This window comes from Beta vulgaris, chromosome 7 (assembly GCF_026745355.1).
Source record: "Beta vulgaris subsp. vulgaris cultivar EL10 chromosome 7, EL10.2, whole genome shotgun sequence".
In the NCBI taxonomy this organism is placed as follows: Eukaryota; Viridiplantae; Streptophyta; class Magnoliopsida; order Caryophyllales; family Amaranthaceae; genus Beta; species Beta vulgaris.
In genome coordinates this window covers 11442309-11458794 of record NC_079208.1, presented here as the reverse complement: position 1 = coordinate 11458794, position 16486 = coordinate 11442309, and the positions used below count along the sequence as shown (strand labels likewise).

Genomic DNA, 16486 nt, shown 5'->3' with positions numbered 1-16486 from the left:
ACATTTTAATCTAAAGTTACTATTCTAAGAAATTATAAACTCGAACTTCATTCTTGATTCTTCTTTTCTTCAAAGTCTTCGTTTATCAATTTCTTTCTTCATGCATCTGTTGCAACTATTACATACTTTCATGCAATAACATATTATATTAATTTTCATCATCAAAACATAACATGTGCATAAAACATAACATGTACATGCACAACACGCATTTGAAAATCAACATAAAAAATGGGAAAGACAACTAGGAAGACAATCTGATGCGGTCATTTGTGGACCGCATCAGATTTTAGAAACTGACGAGGTTTTTTTAATCTGATCCGGTTCACAAGACTAGGCAATTTTTATTTTATGTATATATGTTAAATTCTTATTTTTGTGTATTTGTGTAATTTTCTTTATTTATATTAAAATGTTGTTTCTTTGTATTTATGTTTAATTTAGTTTATATATATAAATTCTTATTTATATGTATTTTGTATAATTTTTGATTATGTATAATGTAGTATTGTCGTATATATATGTTTGGTATATTTTTAGACTTTGAGTATTCCAAATACAGTGAGAGGGGAGATGTTAAATGTTTTATATTAAATTTGATAATATGGTGCGGTTTTGAGGATAAAACCGGATAAGTTAATGTGATTAACTGATCCGATTTTACCTTAGAACCGCATCAGTATATATATTGGATCTGCTGCGAGCCTATCCGATGAGGAGCAAAATCGAATCAGTAAGCCCGATTTTGACCGCATCAGATAGGCCTTTTTCCACTAGTGACAGTTGTTAAAATTATGGCAAGAGGACTCGTCCATTGAAAATTGGTCGACCGCTTATTAGAATATTGCATTAATGGTAGCCATTCCATATTTTGAGGACGAGCGACTTTGGCACTTAAAAGATTAAAGCATGGATAGAACCCGTCTGTCAATCAGGGCAATAGTGGACATTCAACCAAGTAAACCAAGAATTCTCTCTCTCTAAAAGAATTCTCTCAAGGTGTGAAATAGTTTAAGAAAGGAAAAAAGTCCATATTTATAGAGGGGTGTAAAACCTGTTGCTCCGGTAAAAATAACCATTGGAATAAAAAGATCATTAGCAAGTGACCGGTTAAATCGGCAAAATGGCGGACTTTGCCATTTTTTTAAAAAAGCAAGGTGGTTTTCTTGAAGTAAAAGGGTTTTTAACTGTCTTGGCGCCAAACAGTAAAAACCCTTTTTAGGGGTAAATGTTGTAGCCTGGAAATCAACTGCTCTCCAAGGGACACGTGGATTCATATGGAGCGTCCACATGTCTCTTACCTGCGATAAGAGTACAAGGCAAAAAGGAGGTAGCTGAAGTACAAATCTCTATTCAGGAAAAGTATCAGCCCATCTCTGTAGCCTGGCATACACTTAGGCCCAAAGCCCCAAAAAACAACTGCATATGATTGGATGATGTATACCTGCCAATCATTGCCTGCCACGTGTCACACTCCCATTGCTTAGCCAATCAGGTGCACTTAAATTAGGGTGACCTCAAGGTACAACAATCACTCCAAACACTATAAATAGTCCTTGAAATCAGGAGAAAGGTACCTTTTTCAGAGCAGTGTGTACTATTACTCTGTGAAAACTCTCTCTACTTTCTCTCTCTAAACTTTCCCTTTTTACTCCTGACATCTGACTTAAGCTTAGGGGGGGGGGGGAGCCACCACCCAAATTTTTGCAGGTTCGGAAACGAAGCTCAGGTTCGAGATTATTTGACTAGGATATCGTTGCACAAGTCTCCATTGAAGAACATGTTGAGGAATAGCAGTGTATTCACTAGTCAAGCACTACGTAACATTAAATATGTTGTTAGCTTACGAGTATCATGTGTCTTTTTTGATATCTTGAAGGTGACAATTTATGCACCATTAACTCCATATAATGATGAGGGAAGGTCATATGAGTTATATATGACATCATTATAGACATAGAGCGGAAATTTATATAGTTTGATCATTACACATTTTTGTTTGCTTTAGAGAAGTGAAGCAGGCAGCAAATTTCAGGTCTAATGTAGGTTATAAACAGCCCCCGTAGTGTTATATTCTTTTGATGCTTGTTATGATTTCTTTTCTTATATCATCGACAAGGATGAATTAGGATGGCCTTTCCGATGGACTAACTTAGATTTTTGCCTAATAAAAAAGTGCCCTTAATATAGTGTGTGTTGAGTGTTCCTCATGATTTACTTCTCTTATAACGGCTTATCATTGCTTTTTCCTTCACTCTCCCTCCCTTTAGGCTTTGCACTAACCCTATCCTCATTTTCAACGGTCATTGTTGCTCTATGCCGGAGAGCATATCTTTCTCTTTTTAGAATCTAATGACAAATAGGTTTTAATTAGTCTAAGAAACTGAGAAGAATTATGCATGTGGGCCTTTACATGTTAGTGAAGTTAGGTGTACTCACTGCATGCAATATCATAACATGTTTGCAAGTTTTCACTTTTCAAGCTTTAGAATACATGACGAGTTGATGCTCACATAAAATTCGCAACTGAACGCTCTGAAGCTTGCCTTCTTCCTTTAGAATAATTCTTATGTCATTGTAGATCCGAATTATATTGAAGGAAGACAAGTAACATATACAAGTAGTCAGTTGCAGATCTTGGTCATTTTTCTTTGGGGGGGGGGCGATTAAAATGTGAAACAATATTTTGCAAAATTCAAATTGATGCACAAAGAATTATTATTAGTAACCCTAATGGTTTGTTTCATTTATTTTTCGCAATATTTGACTATATAAAATTTTGACCATTTTAGATTTGTTCTCTTTACCTCATTTTGCTTAACTTATTTTATCTTATACTTCTCTATTTTTCATATGAGTTGATCACTTACTAACGGTATAAGCGACAAATTTTAACACTAATTAAGAAAAACTTGAAATTGGAATAAACAACTAAAAACATATACAATCATACAATTTTATTTTTTTAAAAAAGATTTCGAAACATTCTTCTAATTTGCTACTTACTAGGCATCACCTTTATAAAACTGTACCATCGATTTATGAGAAGTTTGGTAAAATTTATATATTAATGGTACTCTAATAAAATAAGGAAGTTGGAACCATCAATTCAATAACATTGTCAGAGTCCATATTGTCGGCTCTCTTCAAAAAAGATTAAAAAAATAGCGGTTCCTTTCACTCTTTCTCTCTCTTCTCTTTTTCTTTTATTTTTCCCCACTCTCTCCACTGTTCCTAACTCCTAGCTACGACCTAGTTCTTTTCATTCTTTATCTCTCTTACGTTTTGTACATCAAACAAATAACCATATTTTAGTGGTGTGGACCAAGATTTTTTTTTTTTGGGGGGGGGAGGTGTGTGGACCAACAATCACTCCAAATACTATAAATACTATTTTTCTTGATATTTTTTGTCTGGGCCAAAAATTTTAAGGAGGGCAAGCCTTACCCGTCCAAAGGAAGATCCGCCTCTGCAAGTAGTAGTAGCAACTCCCCAATAAAAATTTATCAAAATGAACACTCAAAGTTTATAAAGTAAAGCACCGATACATATATGCTAATCACAATATTAGAAGAATCCTTTTTTTAAAGCAAAGATAAAGGACAAATCATAGCAAAAAACCAACAAAAATAAAATAACATGAATGAAATTTCCTACATGCCTCATAAGTTATTATCAATTGCTCCAAATATCTTGTTACATATGGTCAGGTTCTTTAATATTCGAGCATAGTTATATATCACTTTCGGAGCCTCGATAAGAGCGTATTTCCTGTTACTATGTGCTCATTTTCTCTAGTTTAAAGGCCTCCTATATCTCAAATAAGATCACTTGGCAGATTTGAATCTCCTTTAACTTTCTCATAGAACTTTCCCGTTAATAGGCTCCAAACAGAATGAGTATGCAACCTCATAAGTTTATTCTAGTTGTACCAATAGATTATGCAACACTTTCAAAACTCTTATCCTTTGCACATATTACACTTGTTGGAGGCTCACAAGTGATTCCATTCACATGTCCAAACTTTACATGATAGCTTCGTGTACATACATGTAAATCTATGGGAATTGTGTTTGAAATCGGACCAATTCCAAACTTGAATTTCTTCTTATCCAAATAATTGATTTACCTAAATCAATAATGTCAAATGAATTTCAAGTATTTAAACACACCATAAACTAATTCATGAGTTGTTTACAATTTAAAACAAAATGAATAGTCACCCCAAAAAAAGAATGAAAAACAAATGTAATGTGTGCATTAGAAAAAGAAGGGGAAAAAGGAAAATAGGGGGAAAAAAAAAACTCTCAAGCACTTATTCACTACAGTTCTTAGAACTCCTCTTCAACATTCATTATTTGAGATCTACAATTCACCTTAGTATATTGAACATCCGTTCATGCTATTCTTAATTATATTTGTTGATTATACTTCCTCTGTTATGTTATTATCACAACATCACCCTTGGCATATGTCACATTGTTAATAAAACCACGTGAATAGGAGAGAAATAGAGATAAAAAAAGTTGACCATATAATAAGGGATATGTATTTATTCAATAGCTACAATAAAATTACAGCCACTATAACATATCCCTGTTTATAGACTAATCTTGTTTATTTATTTAATTGAACCTTGAAAATATAGAAGAATGGAGAAAAGACTAGTTTAATTTCAATAAAAAAAATGAAAATAAAAACTTCAATTACTTAATCATCTTCTTCCTTTAGAATTATTGTTCCTTATTTTTAGATCTATTTAATCACCATTAACAAAATATGTGGAATATAAAGTCAATTAACGTATACAAATTTAACATACTTCCTCCATTCTAAATTAAATCAAACACTTACCATTTTAAGCCATCTTCAAATAAACAAAACGTTACTTTATTTGGTATTTACTTCTCTCTATCTCTCTCTCCATCACTTTGATCACCCTTTTTCTTTCTCTCCATATCTCTCCTCTACTAAATCCAAGTGCCAATCACCAAGGACCCTTGGGTCCAATGGTACGGCTTCCTACCTCCCACATTGGAGACCAAGGTTCGAATCTTGGTGGAGCAAATTTCAATACTGTTGGGGGGGGGGGTTTGGGGCTTGTTGGGCCTCTGGGTGAGTGGCCTTGTGCGAGGGCAGCCTAGAGGAAATTCATCTTACCACGAGTTCTCGAAAGGTTGCCCAAAAAAAAAATCCAAGTGCCAATCCCGTGTGTTTAATTAAAAAATAAAATGGAGGAAGTACAAAATTTAATGTACTCCCTCCGTCTTTTATTAGTTTACCCCTTTCTTTGGGACACATTTGCCGAGATACTAATTTGAACCTTAATATCTCTAATTTTCGATAAGCAAAAATTACAAAAAGTTGATATTTGGATAATACATATTGAGACGAATCCAACAAGATCTCACATGACTATATTTTTCCTTGAATACAAATTACAAAAGATAGTCAAAGTCATGTATGTGAATAGTGTCAAAAGTCAAAAGGGGTAAACTAATAAAAGACGGAAGGAGTATAAATTTTAATTATTTCAATTTTAAAATAAAATGGATGATTTGGCTTTAAGATTAAAAACAAATTGTCTAAAAATACAGAAGTTCTAATAGCTATAATAATTGTAAAATTATCCAATAATAGGAGAGAGAAAAAGAAATGTAGCAATTAATGTCAACAAAAAATTGGTACTCTCTCTTTCCCATAATATAGTTTATGTTTATATTTTGGAAGTCAAATTTTAAAAAATTTGACCAAATATTCTCATTAATATGTACATAAAAACATACTCATGTTAAATCTTATTAAATTCGTCTTAATATTTACCTTCATAATATCAATTTTTTATATTTTTTTACTAATACACAATGAAAAATATTGTAAGCCAAAAATAGGTATTAAAGACGGTCAATAAAGAACAGCAACTATACTTTGAGATAGGAGGACAACAATTTAAAAAGATGGAGGAAATTGACAATGGGTCCCAGTAAATAACTACTACCACATAAAAATAGATAACTTATCAAACATCCCCAAAATAAAACCCAACCCCACATCATGATTCATGATTTTATACTTTGACGGTTTTACCAAATAAAACCTTAATAATTTTATACTTCCATTTCACCGAAAGAAGCTTGATGATTTTATACTTTCCCCAAAAATTTACATAAACAAACCGCATATTTCCATCCCGAAGCGCCTAAAAACGCGGAAAGAAAATGAAGAACAAAATAAAGGGCTTCACAGTTCAATTTCACAGAGATGAAACAAACACCGCTCATTCCTCAGCCCTTCACAACAATTCTCTAATTTCATCATTCTCTAAAACCCTAACCCTAACCCTAAAAAAATTACAAACTTAGCAACACACAACTTAAATTACATTCACTTTTATCCTTAATTCTCAATCTCTTCTTTCGCAAAACCCAAAACACCCGCTTCTTGTTGTTGTTGTTCATCTTCTTGTTGCAATTGTTGTTGTTGTCCGTCATCGGGTTGCAGCAACAACGCAGTAAACGACGGAATGTGCCGATACCCGAACTCCAAAACCGCCGGCGACGGAAAATAACAACCAGAATCAACCGATAACGGCAACGCTTTCGCCGGAATCGAAGACGATTTCGCCGGAGAAGAGAATTCCGCAACAGCAGGGACAGTACCAGTACCAGTAGCAGCAATAATAGATGGTTCAGCGTGTCGAAGAAGCCACTCAATAGTCTGCCCGTCTGTACGATGACCTAACTCGCGCGTCAGCTGGAAGATGCGCGCTGCGCAAAGTGCCGGCATACGCACGCGCCTCCCTCGGCCGTTGACCTTAGTGTGACGGTCTTTGGAAGCGTTTGAGCGGCGAGTAACGGCAAGTTTGGTGGATTTTGCGGCGGAAGAAGTGGCGGTTGTGGTGGAGAGGAGAGAGAAAGTGGGGTCGGAAGAAGGGAGATTGTTGTTGTGGAAGATGGTGGTTGTTGTGGTTGATTCAGAACCCATTTGGTGGGGAGGAGAGAGAAAAAGAGGGGAGATTTTGAGAGTGTAGGTGGGGGTTAGGGTTTTTTTGTTTGATGGATGGTGAAAATAATTTTGTGGGGGCAGCTTGGAGTTGGGAGGAGAGAGAAATTTTGGTAAAATTGTTTGTGTGGGCTCAGTTATGGAAAGTGGGGTCCATAATAAGATTGGATTATGTCATCTCTTGTTAATTTGGAATACGTTTGCAACTTGTAAAAGTTTTTACTTTTAATGTTGATTTCATAAAAAGGGAAAATGGAACAAAAGTCTACTTTAGTTTTAGGTACAAGGATTTTATTATGGGAAAATTGTTGCATATTTGACGAGAATTAATGATATACTATTATTTTTTTATTTTTATAGAGAATTAATGGTATTTGGAAAGGTATGTCTAACGTGTTGGGGTAAAGTAGGAATACTGTAGTTTGTACTCTTTAGTTGATCAAGTCATTTGTAAGTCTTTTTTTAGGAGATAGTGCGGCACTTTAGAGCACCCATAATGGCAAGCTACAACTATTTGTAGCTTTGTGTGTCACATTAAATTTTCAAACTATAACATTTTCAAGTTACAACTTCTCCCATTGGAAAACTACAACCACTTGTAATTTTTGTAGGTCCCACATGTTATCACCATATCAACAATTAAAGAGAAAAGTGAAAGTGGGGGACACAAAAAATTGACAAAGCAAGTAGCTTTGTGGAGCTACTTGACTTCACAAAGCAACAAGTTTGCTTTCTTTCTAACAATAAAGCTACTAGTTCTAACTTTTAAAAAATTGCACGCTAGGACCTCCAAGCAACTGCTGGAGGTGCTCTTATGAATGTTAAATAATTTTTTTGCCAAATGCGCCATCTAAAAAGTCACTTTATTAATTGTAGTCCTTTCATTTCAATCTTTTCAATTGTAACTTCAAATAAATCAAAATCTTGCAACCCAAAAGGCATACAAATAGGTTGGCTTTGGGTTGCAAATTAAAAGAATTTGGTTTATTTGAGGTTGTAATTGAATATATTGAAATTAGAGGGATGCAATAACAAAGTGGTCACTTTAAAGGATTACATTTGGCAAATTTTTTGAAGTGAATATTCAATAAAATTTACATCATCTACATAGTTAAATGTGATGTGAAGTGTTTGGTAAATCAGATGATGAATTATTTTCTATGATTAGAATTAGAACGGTTTTAAACATGCATAATGATTGAAGGGAAGGATTAGTTTGTAAATATATAAAAGATAAAGATACTAGCTTTCTAACAAAGCTACATACTTTCTACAATAATCTGGATATGCTTTTTATTACTATTATTTGGACAAATTTTGACAAGTAGGACCTACAAAAATTATAAGTGGTTGTGACTTTCCATTGGAGAGGTTATAACTTGAAATTGTTGTAGTTTAGAAAATTTGATGTGGCATAGTAAACTAGGAATAGTTGTGCCTTACCATCGTGAATGCTTATTATAAGTGTAGATTTGATTTCAAAATTTCGTAGACACATGCAACGGTGTACAAATTGGACAAACTTGTAATTCTTCAACTTTTGGAGTTATTTTTTTTTTTTGATACAGGAAAGAAAAACTAGGAACAAACCCCTAATCAGGAGGCCAGCCTAAAACATCCTTACGGATGACAAGAGAGAAGTCAACAGAGAACGGCGGGAACTTGTAACAGAGATTCTGAGCCGCCTGACCTTGATGAGCCATACAATCTGCAGCCCTATTAGCTTCCCTGAAACAATGAGAAAAAGAGACACTGTTAAAATTACCCAACTCACACCAAACATCCTGCAATAAAGAGTTGATAACCCAGGGAGGTTTCCAAATTTTAAGGACTGCGTTGATAACCGAGAGATTATCGCCTTCTATGATGATCCGAGGGAGATTACAAAAAAGGGCAGCCATGATTGCTTCCCAAAGCCCAAAAGTCTCCGCTTGAATGATAGAACAATCAGAAGGCAACGAGTTACACCCTGCAAGAATAGCATCACCCAGGAAATTTCTAATAACAAAACCAAAAGCGGCTCGCCCATCACTATACTTGGACCCATCAAAATTTACTTTAAATACACCCTCAGGAGGGGGAACCCAAAAAGCTCACCGCCGGGCTAAAGCATTATGACCCAAGGGCTTACTAAAAGAACAAGGCTGAAAGCTAGGAGAAGACTCATCACAAAAGTTCCTCTCCTCAATAAATTTATGAACAAGGAAGCTGATTTTTCGGACAGAAAAAGCTTCTTGCGAAAAGATGAGTTTGTTCCGGGTGGACCAAACAAACCACCAAACAACAGCTAGCTGACAAGTCTTCGAGATTCCTAGCGAGTCTACACAAACCTGCAAATTGGTTCGAAACGAGTCCAAATTCGCAGCTGCCGGAATTTGAGGCCACCCATAATCAACGTCAAGTTGATGCATAATGTCAAGAGTAACCTGACATTGAAAAAAGAGATGCGACGAAGTTTCCACTGAGCAAGAGCAGAATTCACACTGCTGAGGAGTGTAAACATGCACCTGTTTCAACCTGGCCTTTGTTGGGAGGCCATCATTACAAGCTTTCCATAAGAAATTTTTAATCTTAGGAGAAAGCTTAGACTTCCAAATCCACTGAAAATCAACCTGGGTGAGACCACCAACTTTCTGATCAATAATCAGCTGGGCCCCAGATTTAACTGAATAAATGCCATCAGGGGAGAGAGCCCAAAAAACCTCATCATCAACATTATTTTTAGGGATAAAAATATTGGAAATCTTGAGACAAACATCCGGGGGAAGGAGCTTAAAAGCGGAACATTCCACGTCCTATTTTCCAAAATAAATTCACTTACCCTAGATAAATTATTCATCCTGGGATGTTGAATAATTTTGCTCAATGAGTGAGGGAAAACCCAGTTATCATGCCAGAAATTAATGGTATTCCCATTACCCACTTGCCACCGGAGGCCAGATTTAAAAATCGAGCGCAAAGACATCAGCTTTTTCCATTGCCAAGAGGCAGAAGAAGGAACCTTGCACACCAAGAAATCCTTATTTTTACAATATTTCTTTTTAGCCAGCACCACCCAGAGGTTATTTTCATTTCTAAGAAGCTTCCATAGCAATTTCATTTGATTAGCCATATTGTTCACACTAGCTTTACGGAAACCCAAACCACCTACCACCTTTGGGGAGCAAATACGGTCCCACCCAATCAAATTAGGGGCTGTCGAGTTGGGAGCTTTATTCCAAAAAAAATTGCGATAGCAGCAATCTAGCTTGGAGAGAATGGTCCAAGGCAGCAAGAAACTCTGCATCTGATAATTTGCTTTCGAAGCGAGATTAGCTTGAAGGAGAACAACTCTACCTGCCTGAGAGAGTGAGTTTGCTTTCCATTTGGGGAGTTGGGCCTGGACTTTATGCACAATGGGCGTAAAAGTCTCCTTTGTGACTCGACTATCAATAATAGGGCATCCCAGATAATTCTCTAACGAATGTGAGTAGGACATCCCTAAAATATGCTTAAACTCTTCGCACTTCACTTGATCAACGTTATCGGTACATTTAAAAGCTGATTTACTATAATTCACTAGTTGACCAGACATAATACAGTACTTATCTAAAATAGAACGAATAGCCCTGCAACTATCTACATTTGCTTTTGCGAAAATCATAGTATCATCAGCAAAGGTGAGGAAAGGAACTTTCACTCCAGATTTGCCCACTACTACTCTAACCAACTTTCCATTAGAGACACTATTATAGTGCAATTGACGAGCTAACAATTCTGCACAGAGGATAAATAAATAAGGAGACAAAGGATCCCCTTGACGAATCCCACGGGAAGGAAAGAATCGATCCCCAGGAACACCATTAGCTAAAACCGAAAAAGAGACAGATGAAAGACAGGCTCGGATCCAATCAATCCACGTTTGACTGAAGCCCAAATGGTGTAGCATAGCAAAAATGAAACCCCATTCCAACAGATCATAAGCTTTTTCCATATCGAGCTTAATGGCAATCCAGCCTTCCTTACCCGATTTTTTCCGGAAAGAATGAAAAACTTCATGCGCTATGAGGATATTGTCCTGGATAAGTCGGTCAGGGACAAAAGCTCCTTGGAGAGGATGAATAATCCGCCCTAGAACAACTTTTAATCTATTTGCAAGAATTTTGGCGATCACTTTATAAATAGTAGAACATAAACTTATTGGGCGGAAATGCGAAGCTATCTCCGGATTGTCAATTTTAGGGATGAGAGCCAAAAATGTGTGGTTGATTTCTGATAATAGATACCCAGAATGGAAAAAAGCTTTGATAGCTCGGTTAACAGACGGACCAAGTGTCCAATAAATCTGGAAGAAAAAAGGAGGGTAGCCGTCAGGACCTGGTGCTTTATCGGGGGCTAAATCAAACATAGCACTTTTAATTTCTTCGTCCGTCACCAGACCCGTAAGAAGAGAATTATCCGCCTCCGTAATAACAGGGGAGACAAGATTGAAATCCAAAGGGTTCCCAAACTGACATTGAGAATCGGAAGTAAACCTATCCTTGAAAGATTGGGTAAGCAAACGAGAAATCTCATCCGGGTGAGAGAAGGAAGAACCTGAAGCATCTTTAATGGATTTAATTTGATTGCGATTACGTCTGATCGATGCAAACGCATGATAGTACTTAGTATTTTGATCCCCTAAAGAGAGATGTTGACCCCTATACTTTTGCTTCCAAAACTTATGATGATAGTTAAATAATTGTTGTTTCTTGTCTAAAAGTCGTTGTTGCTTTTGTTGGAGCCCAGCATTACTAGGATCGGCATATAATTGAGCTTGAATTTGGCCTAAATCTTTATCAACATTACGTTGTTGTGTGAAGATATTACCAAAACGAGTCTTATTCCAAATTTTAATATTAGCTTTAAGTTGTTTACACTTTTGCACTAGACAAAACATATACGAGCCATTAAATTTATGACACCAAGTTTTTTTAATGAGTGTGTCAAAATCTTTTCGTTGGCACCACATTTTTTCAAAACGAAAAGGAGTAGATTTTAACGAAAAAGATAAGCCCAAAGATAGGGAGATAGGGCAGTGATCAGAGGAAGAGAATATGTGGTTCGTAATAGCTGCATTGGGGAACATTGATAACCAATCTATGCTAGCATAACCATGGTCCAGTTTTTCATGAATATTGTCCACTCCATGCGCTTTTTTCCGCCAAGTAAAAGCAGACCCTTGAGAAGGGAGAGCTTTACATGGAACTAAGGAAGTGAAGTTTAGGAGGCGTTCAAACCTCTTGGAGGAGGGAGGAGCACCACCACTTTTGTCACGAGAGTTACTAATCTCATTGTAATCCCCCATGACCACAAAAGGAACACTAAGCGAATTACAATACATAATCAGCTCATGCCAGAATTCATTTTTAAACACAGCATTAGCAGGAGCATAAATAAAGATAATCAAAAACTGTAAGGAAGACTTAGAGAGAGTAATTTGGCACGAAATAAAACGATCATTTTTATACATTACATCCAAAGAGAAAGGATTAAATGAGCATTGCTTCCACATGATCCATAAACCACCAGACATACCTATGGTGGGAATGAAATCCAAAAACTTAAAACCACAACTTAAAGCATAGAGGTTCAAAGGAGGAGACTTACACTTCGTCTCACATAACATACATATACTAATGGAATTAGCTTTACAAAAGTCCTTAACCTCATCAAAGGCATTTTTCCTACGGCACCCTCGAATATTCCAGCAAGCAATCTTCATTTAAAACTTAGCAAAAACCATCGCAAAAAACTTTTAATACCTTCAGAGCTGTAGAGATTAGGTTCTAGGCCTCTTCAGGGAAGAGGAGGCACTTTCTTCCTCTGGTTCCTCAACCTTTCTCTTCGAGGACTCAGATTGAGAGGTGTGCTCCATAGGAGAAACCTGCTCAACCCCCAACTGTTCAATTTGCTGCACAATAGAATTATCAGAGTGAAGGGACTGAAAGGAGTTCTCAGTAATAGTCTTAACATCATCATCCTCATTGAGAGGCATATCCAGAAAGAATGCCCCACTTCCAGACCTTTCATCACTACCAGGAGGGGATATGACAGCAGCAAACTCATCATCACACAGCATATCATCATAATAACTCTCAGAGAAGAGATGAGAAGTATGGAACACTTTGATTGGGGGGAGAGCAGGGACAAGAGGTAAGTCTGGATTCCCTATGTCTCCAACACCAGGCTCAATCTGAGGAGGGCCCACAATAGAGAGAGGGAGCACAGAGGAGAGCCTCCCTGAATCCTCATCATCAGAGGAGATCTCTACAGTAGGAGAAGCTATAACAAGCTTACCCTTACCTTTATCAAGAATAGCATCTGAACTGAGCTTACTTACACCATGAAGAGAAGAAAGATTAGCACTTGCACCAGCCTTACCAACAGACCTTGGAACCTCAACAGGTTCCTTAATAACAATACCATGACTAGAGATGGCAGTGGGTAATGGACCCTACCCGGATCCGTGGATCCAGATCCATTTTTGACGGATCTGGATCCTCAAATTTTGGACCCTATGGATCTGGGTAGGATCTGGATCCTCCTTGAAAAATATGGATCTGGACCGGTTCCTAAATAATTACCCAGATCCAGATCCGTTTACCCGTTTTTATAATATTATTATAATTTAATATTATATTTTGATAAAATTAGTTATTAATACATGTAAAACGGATTTCGCTTGAATTTTGGATTTGTTCCAATTAATGTGCAATTTTTGTGCGAATTCACTGGATAGTTAAGTTCGAAAATTGGGTTGATAACTAATCTACATTTTGATAATTGAATAGTTGTAAGTAGTTACAGTGGTTATTTTCCAAAAATAAAATGTATTTTTTGGTTTATATTACATGACTTTATTGTTTAAAATATTTAATTATTGTGAAAATTAGGATAGTTTGAAGACAATAAGCAAGGATCCGTTTTGGATCCATTTAGGACCCGGATCCGTAGGATCCATATGGATCTGGATCTGGATCCTCATTCTTATTACCCAGCGGATCCGGGTAGGATATGGATCTTTGCCTAAAAAACGGATCTGGATCTGGATCCTAGAGGACCCTGTCCAGATCCTACCCATTGCCATCTCTAACCATGACTAATTTTCAAGGGAGCAGTTTCAGGAATACCCACAAGAGGGTGAGAATCATCAACACCTTCAGACAACACATCATTTTTCTTAGAGGCAGCTCTAACAGGGTTAAAGCGTTTTTTAGGAGGTACCACCTTCTTAGCAGCTTTACTCAATGACTGGTTAGCTAGATGCTTAGCCTGAGCTTGAACTACATTTGCTTGCTCAGCAGTAGTATCAAGGTTAGCTTGGCCAGCTTTAGCTATATTGTCATAGAGACACTTTTGCTTTGGATTTTTCATTAGACGAACTTTCATTTCCTTTTTAGGGGAGGTTAGCAAAGGACAACAGTCAATAACATGGTCTTCAGACCCACAGAATGAGCAACCTGAAGAAAAATCTTCATACCATATAACATAGCCTTGAACAAGGTCACCATGCATGCAAACCTCAACAAACTCTAACAAAGGAGCTTTGATATCCACACGCACACATGCACGAGCAAACCGGATTTTATGCCTTAACAAAGACCTAGGATCAAGCTTTATCAGAGCACCAATGCCATTAGCAGATAATAGACTAGCAACAGAATCAAATTTGAGGAGCTCAGCAGGGAGCCTAGGGATACGAATCCACAGGTCTACCCACTTAATCTCCTCAAGATAAGGATCAAAAGAAGGGCGCCAAGGGTAGATCACAAAGATATCCCCCTGAACATGCCATGGCCTCTCACTCCAGACAAGCAAGAGGTCACCAGGGTTAGAAAATTTAAGCATCAACCACCTATTCCCCATTTCAAGATATTCCACCTCCCCTTTGACAAATTTCCAATCAGCCTTAGTACGAGAGATAATAGTACGAGTATCAATAGTAGAGCTAAGCATTTTACCTATTAAACAAGATTTTGTGAGCTCCACAATATCTTGTTTTACCTGAGGCAGTTCATCCAGAACCACATTGGCCTGAGCAAACTGGGGAACATCAGGGTCCGCCACCAATGAATCGCCCTTATACGGCAACTCAGCAAGGACAGAACCAGAATCAACATTCAGAATATTTTTAGAAAGGTTAGAGCTATTAGTAACAACAGAAGATGAAATAAGAGCTTCCATAAATGAAGAAGGAGGATCCATTAAAAGACTACCAACCAAGCAAACAAAATTTGTATAACTGAAGTTAGAAGTAAGAGTGTGAAAACACAATCCAAGAATACTAGATTTGGATAACCAAGGTTTATTCTTACCAACCCCTCTAATAGAGGGAAAGGGATTCTGAAACAGCAGAAGTGAATCCACTTTCGCATTAAATGCACAATCCTTTAAGAACTCTTCCTTCTCCTGAACACGCACTGAATTACCAGACGACAGCATAATACACTCCACTCCAAAGGCGATTAAAGGCCTAGCATTAAATGCACCCAAATCGAAATCCCCAAATTTACCCTTCCTTTTGTACTTGAAAGAGAGAAACCCTAGATCATAAATCTTGCGAACCTCTGATCTGGGATGAGTAGGTAAGAACCAGCTCACCCAGAATTGATTAGACTGAACCAAAAGCAGTTGAGATGAATGATTTTGAGAATAGGAAAGGACGATTTCTCTCCCAACTCTAAGTTCGCCTGAAATACACTTAACAGGTTGTAACTTCGAATGGAAAACAACTAAGACAAAGATTACACTTTCGAGAATCGTAATCAATAGATTTGCATTATGATATCTAGACCTGCCAGACGGATTAGGTGAAGCAGGAGGAATTTGCAGAGGTGAAGATCTAGGGTTTTTTGATTTTGGGTAGCGGATTTGGGAAATTTTCTTTTCGCCTTCTCTCTCTTCTTTTTTCTCTTTCTCTCTCATCTTTTTTTAAAGAAATTTCAACTTTTGGAGTTAGTAACTTGTCATTGTAGTTGCTCTAAAAACTATATATTTCATGAATAAATGACATTCGCCCTTGTTGGACGCTTACCCCACGACACAACCTTAAAATACAATACACTGGCCTGTGCCCGAATTAGGCCACCCAAACCCAAAACGAAGCCCCGAGGACGTAGAACCCATTGGCAGACTATGCCGAATAATGTCTCCTTGCAAGGACTTAAAACTCATGGTCTTACCGGGCTTTTTCGTCCCAAAATTTTGCCTTGTCCCATGCAAAGAATCAATGACATAACATGACTATTGATATACTTCAAGACTATTAATTTTAGGCAAAAGAGCATTATTTTTGTTTGGGGATGGCAAAGAGAGCATTTTGCAATAGGATTGAAAATTTACAGAACAATTGCTTGTTAGCAGTTTTGTTTCCCTCATTTCCTAAGAAAAACAAAACTTATAAAGCCAAGTTCATGAATAACAACAAGGACTACGCAAGTTTAGAACCAATAATTCGCATGAG

General features: G+C 37.0%; 1 protein-coding gene across 1 annotated transcript; it reads right to left on the bottom strand.

The window, feature by feature from the left end:
• Positions 1–6219: 6219 nt before the first annotated feature.
• Positions 6220–7371, bottom strand: LOC104898689 (transcription factor PCF1). The gene has a single exon (XM_010685792.4). It carries the CDS (start codon positions 6982–6984, stop codon positions 6397–6399), a length of 588 nt encoding a protein of 195 aa, XP_010684094.1. The 5' UTR covers positions 6985–7371; the 3' UTR covers positions 6220–6396.
• Positions 7372–16486: the final 9115 nt, after the last annotated feature.

What these genes read in the sequence shown, in the direction of transcription:
- LOC104898689 (XM_010685792.4), bottom strand. Translation starts at nt 6,984, where the DNA reads ATGGGTTCTGAATCAACCACAACAACCACCATCTTCCACAACAACAAT.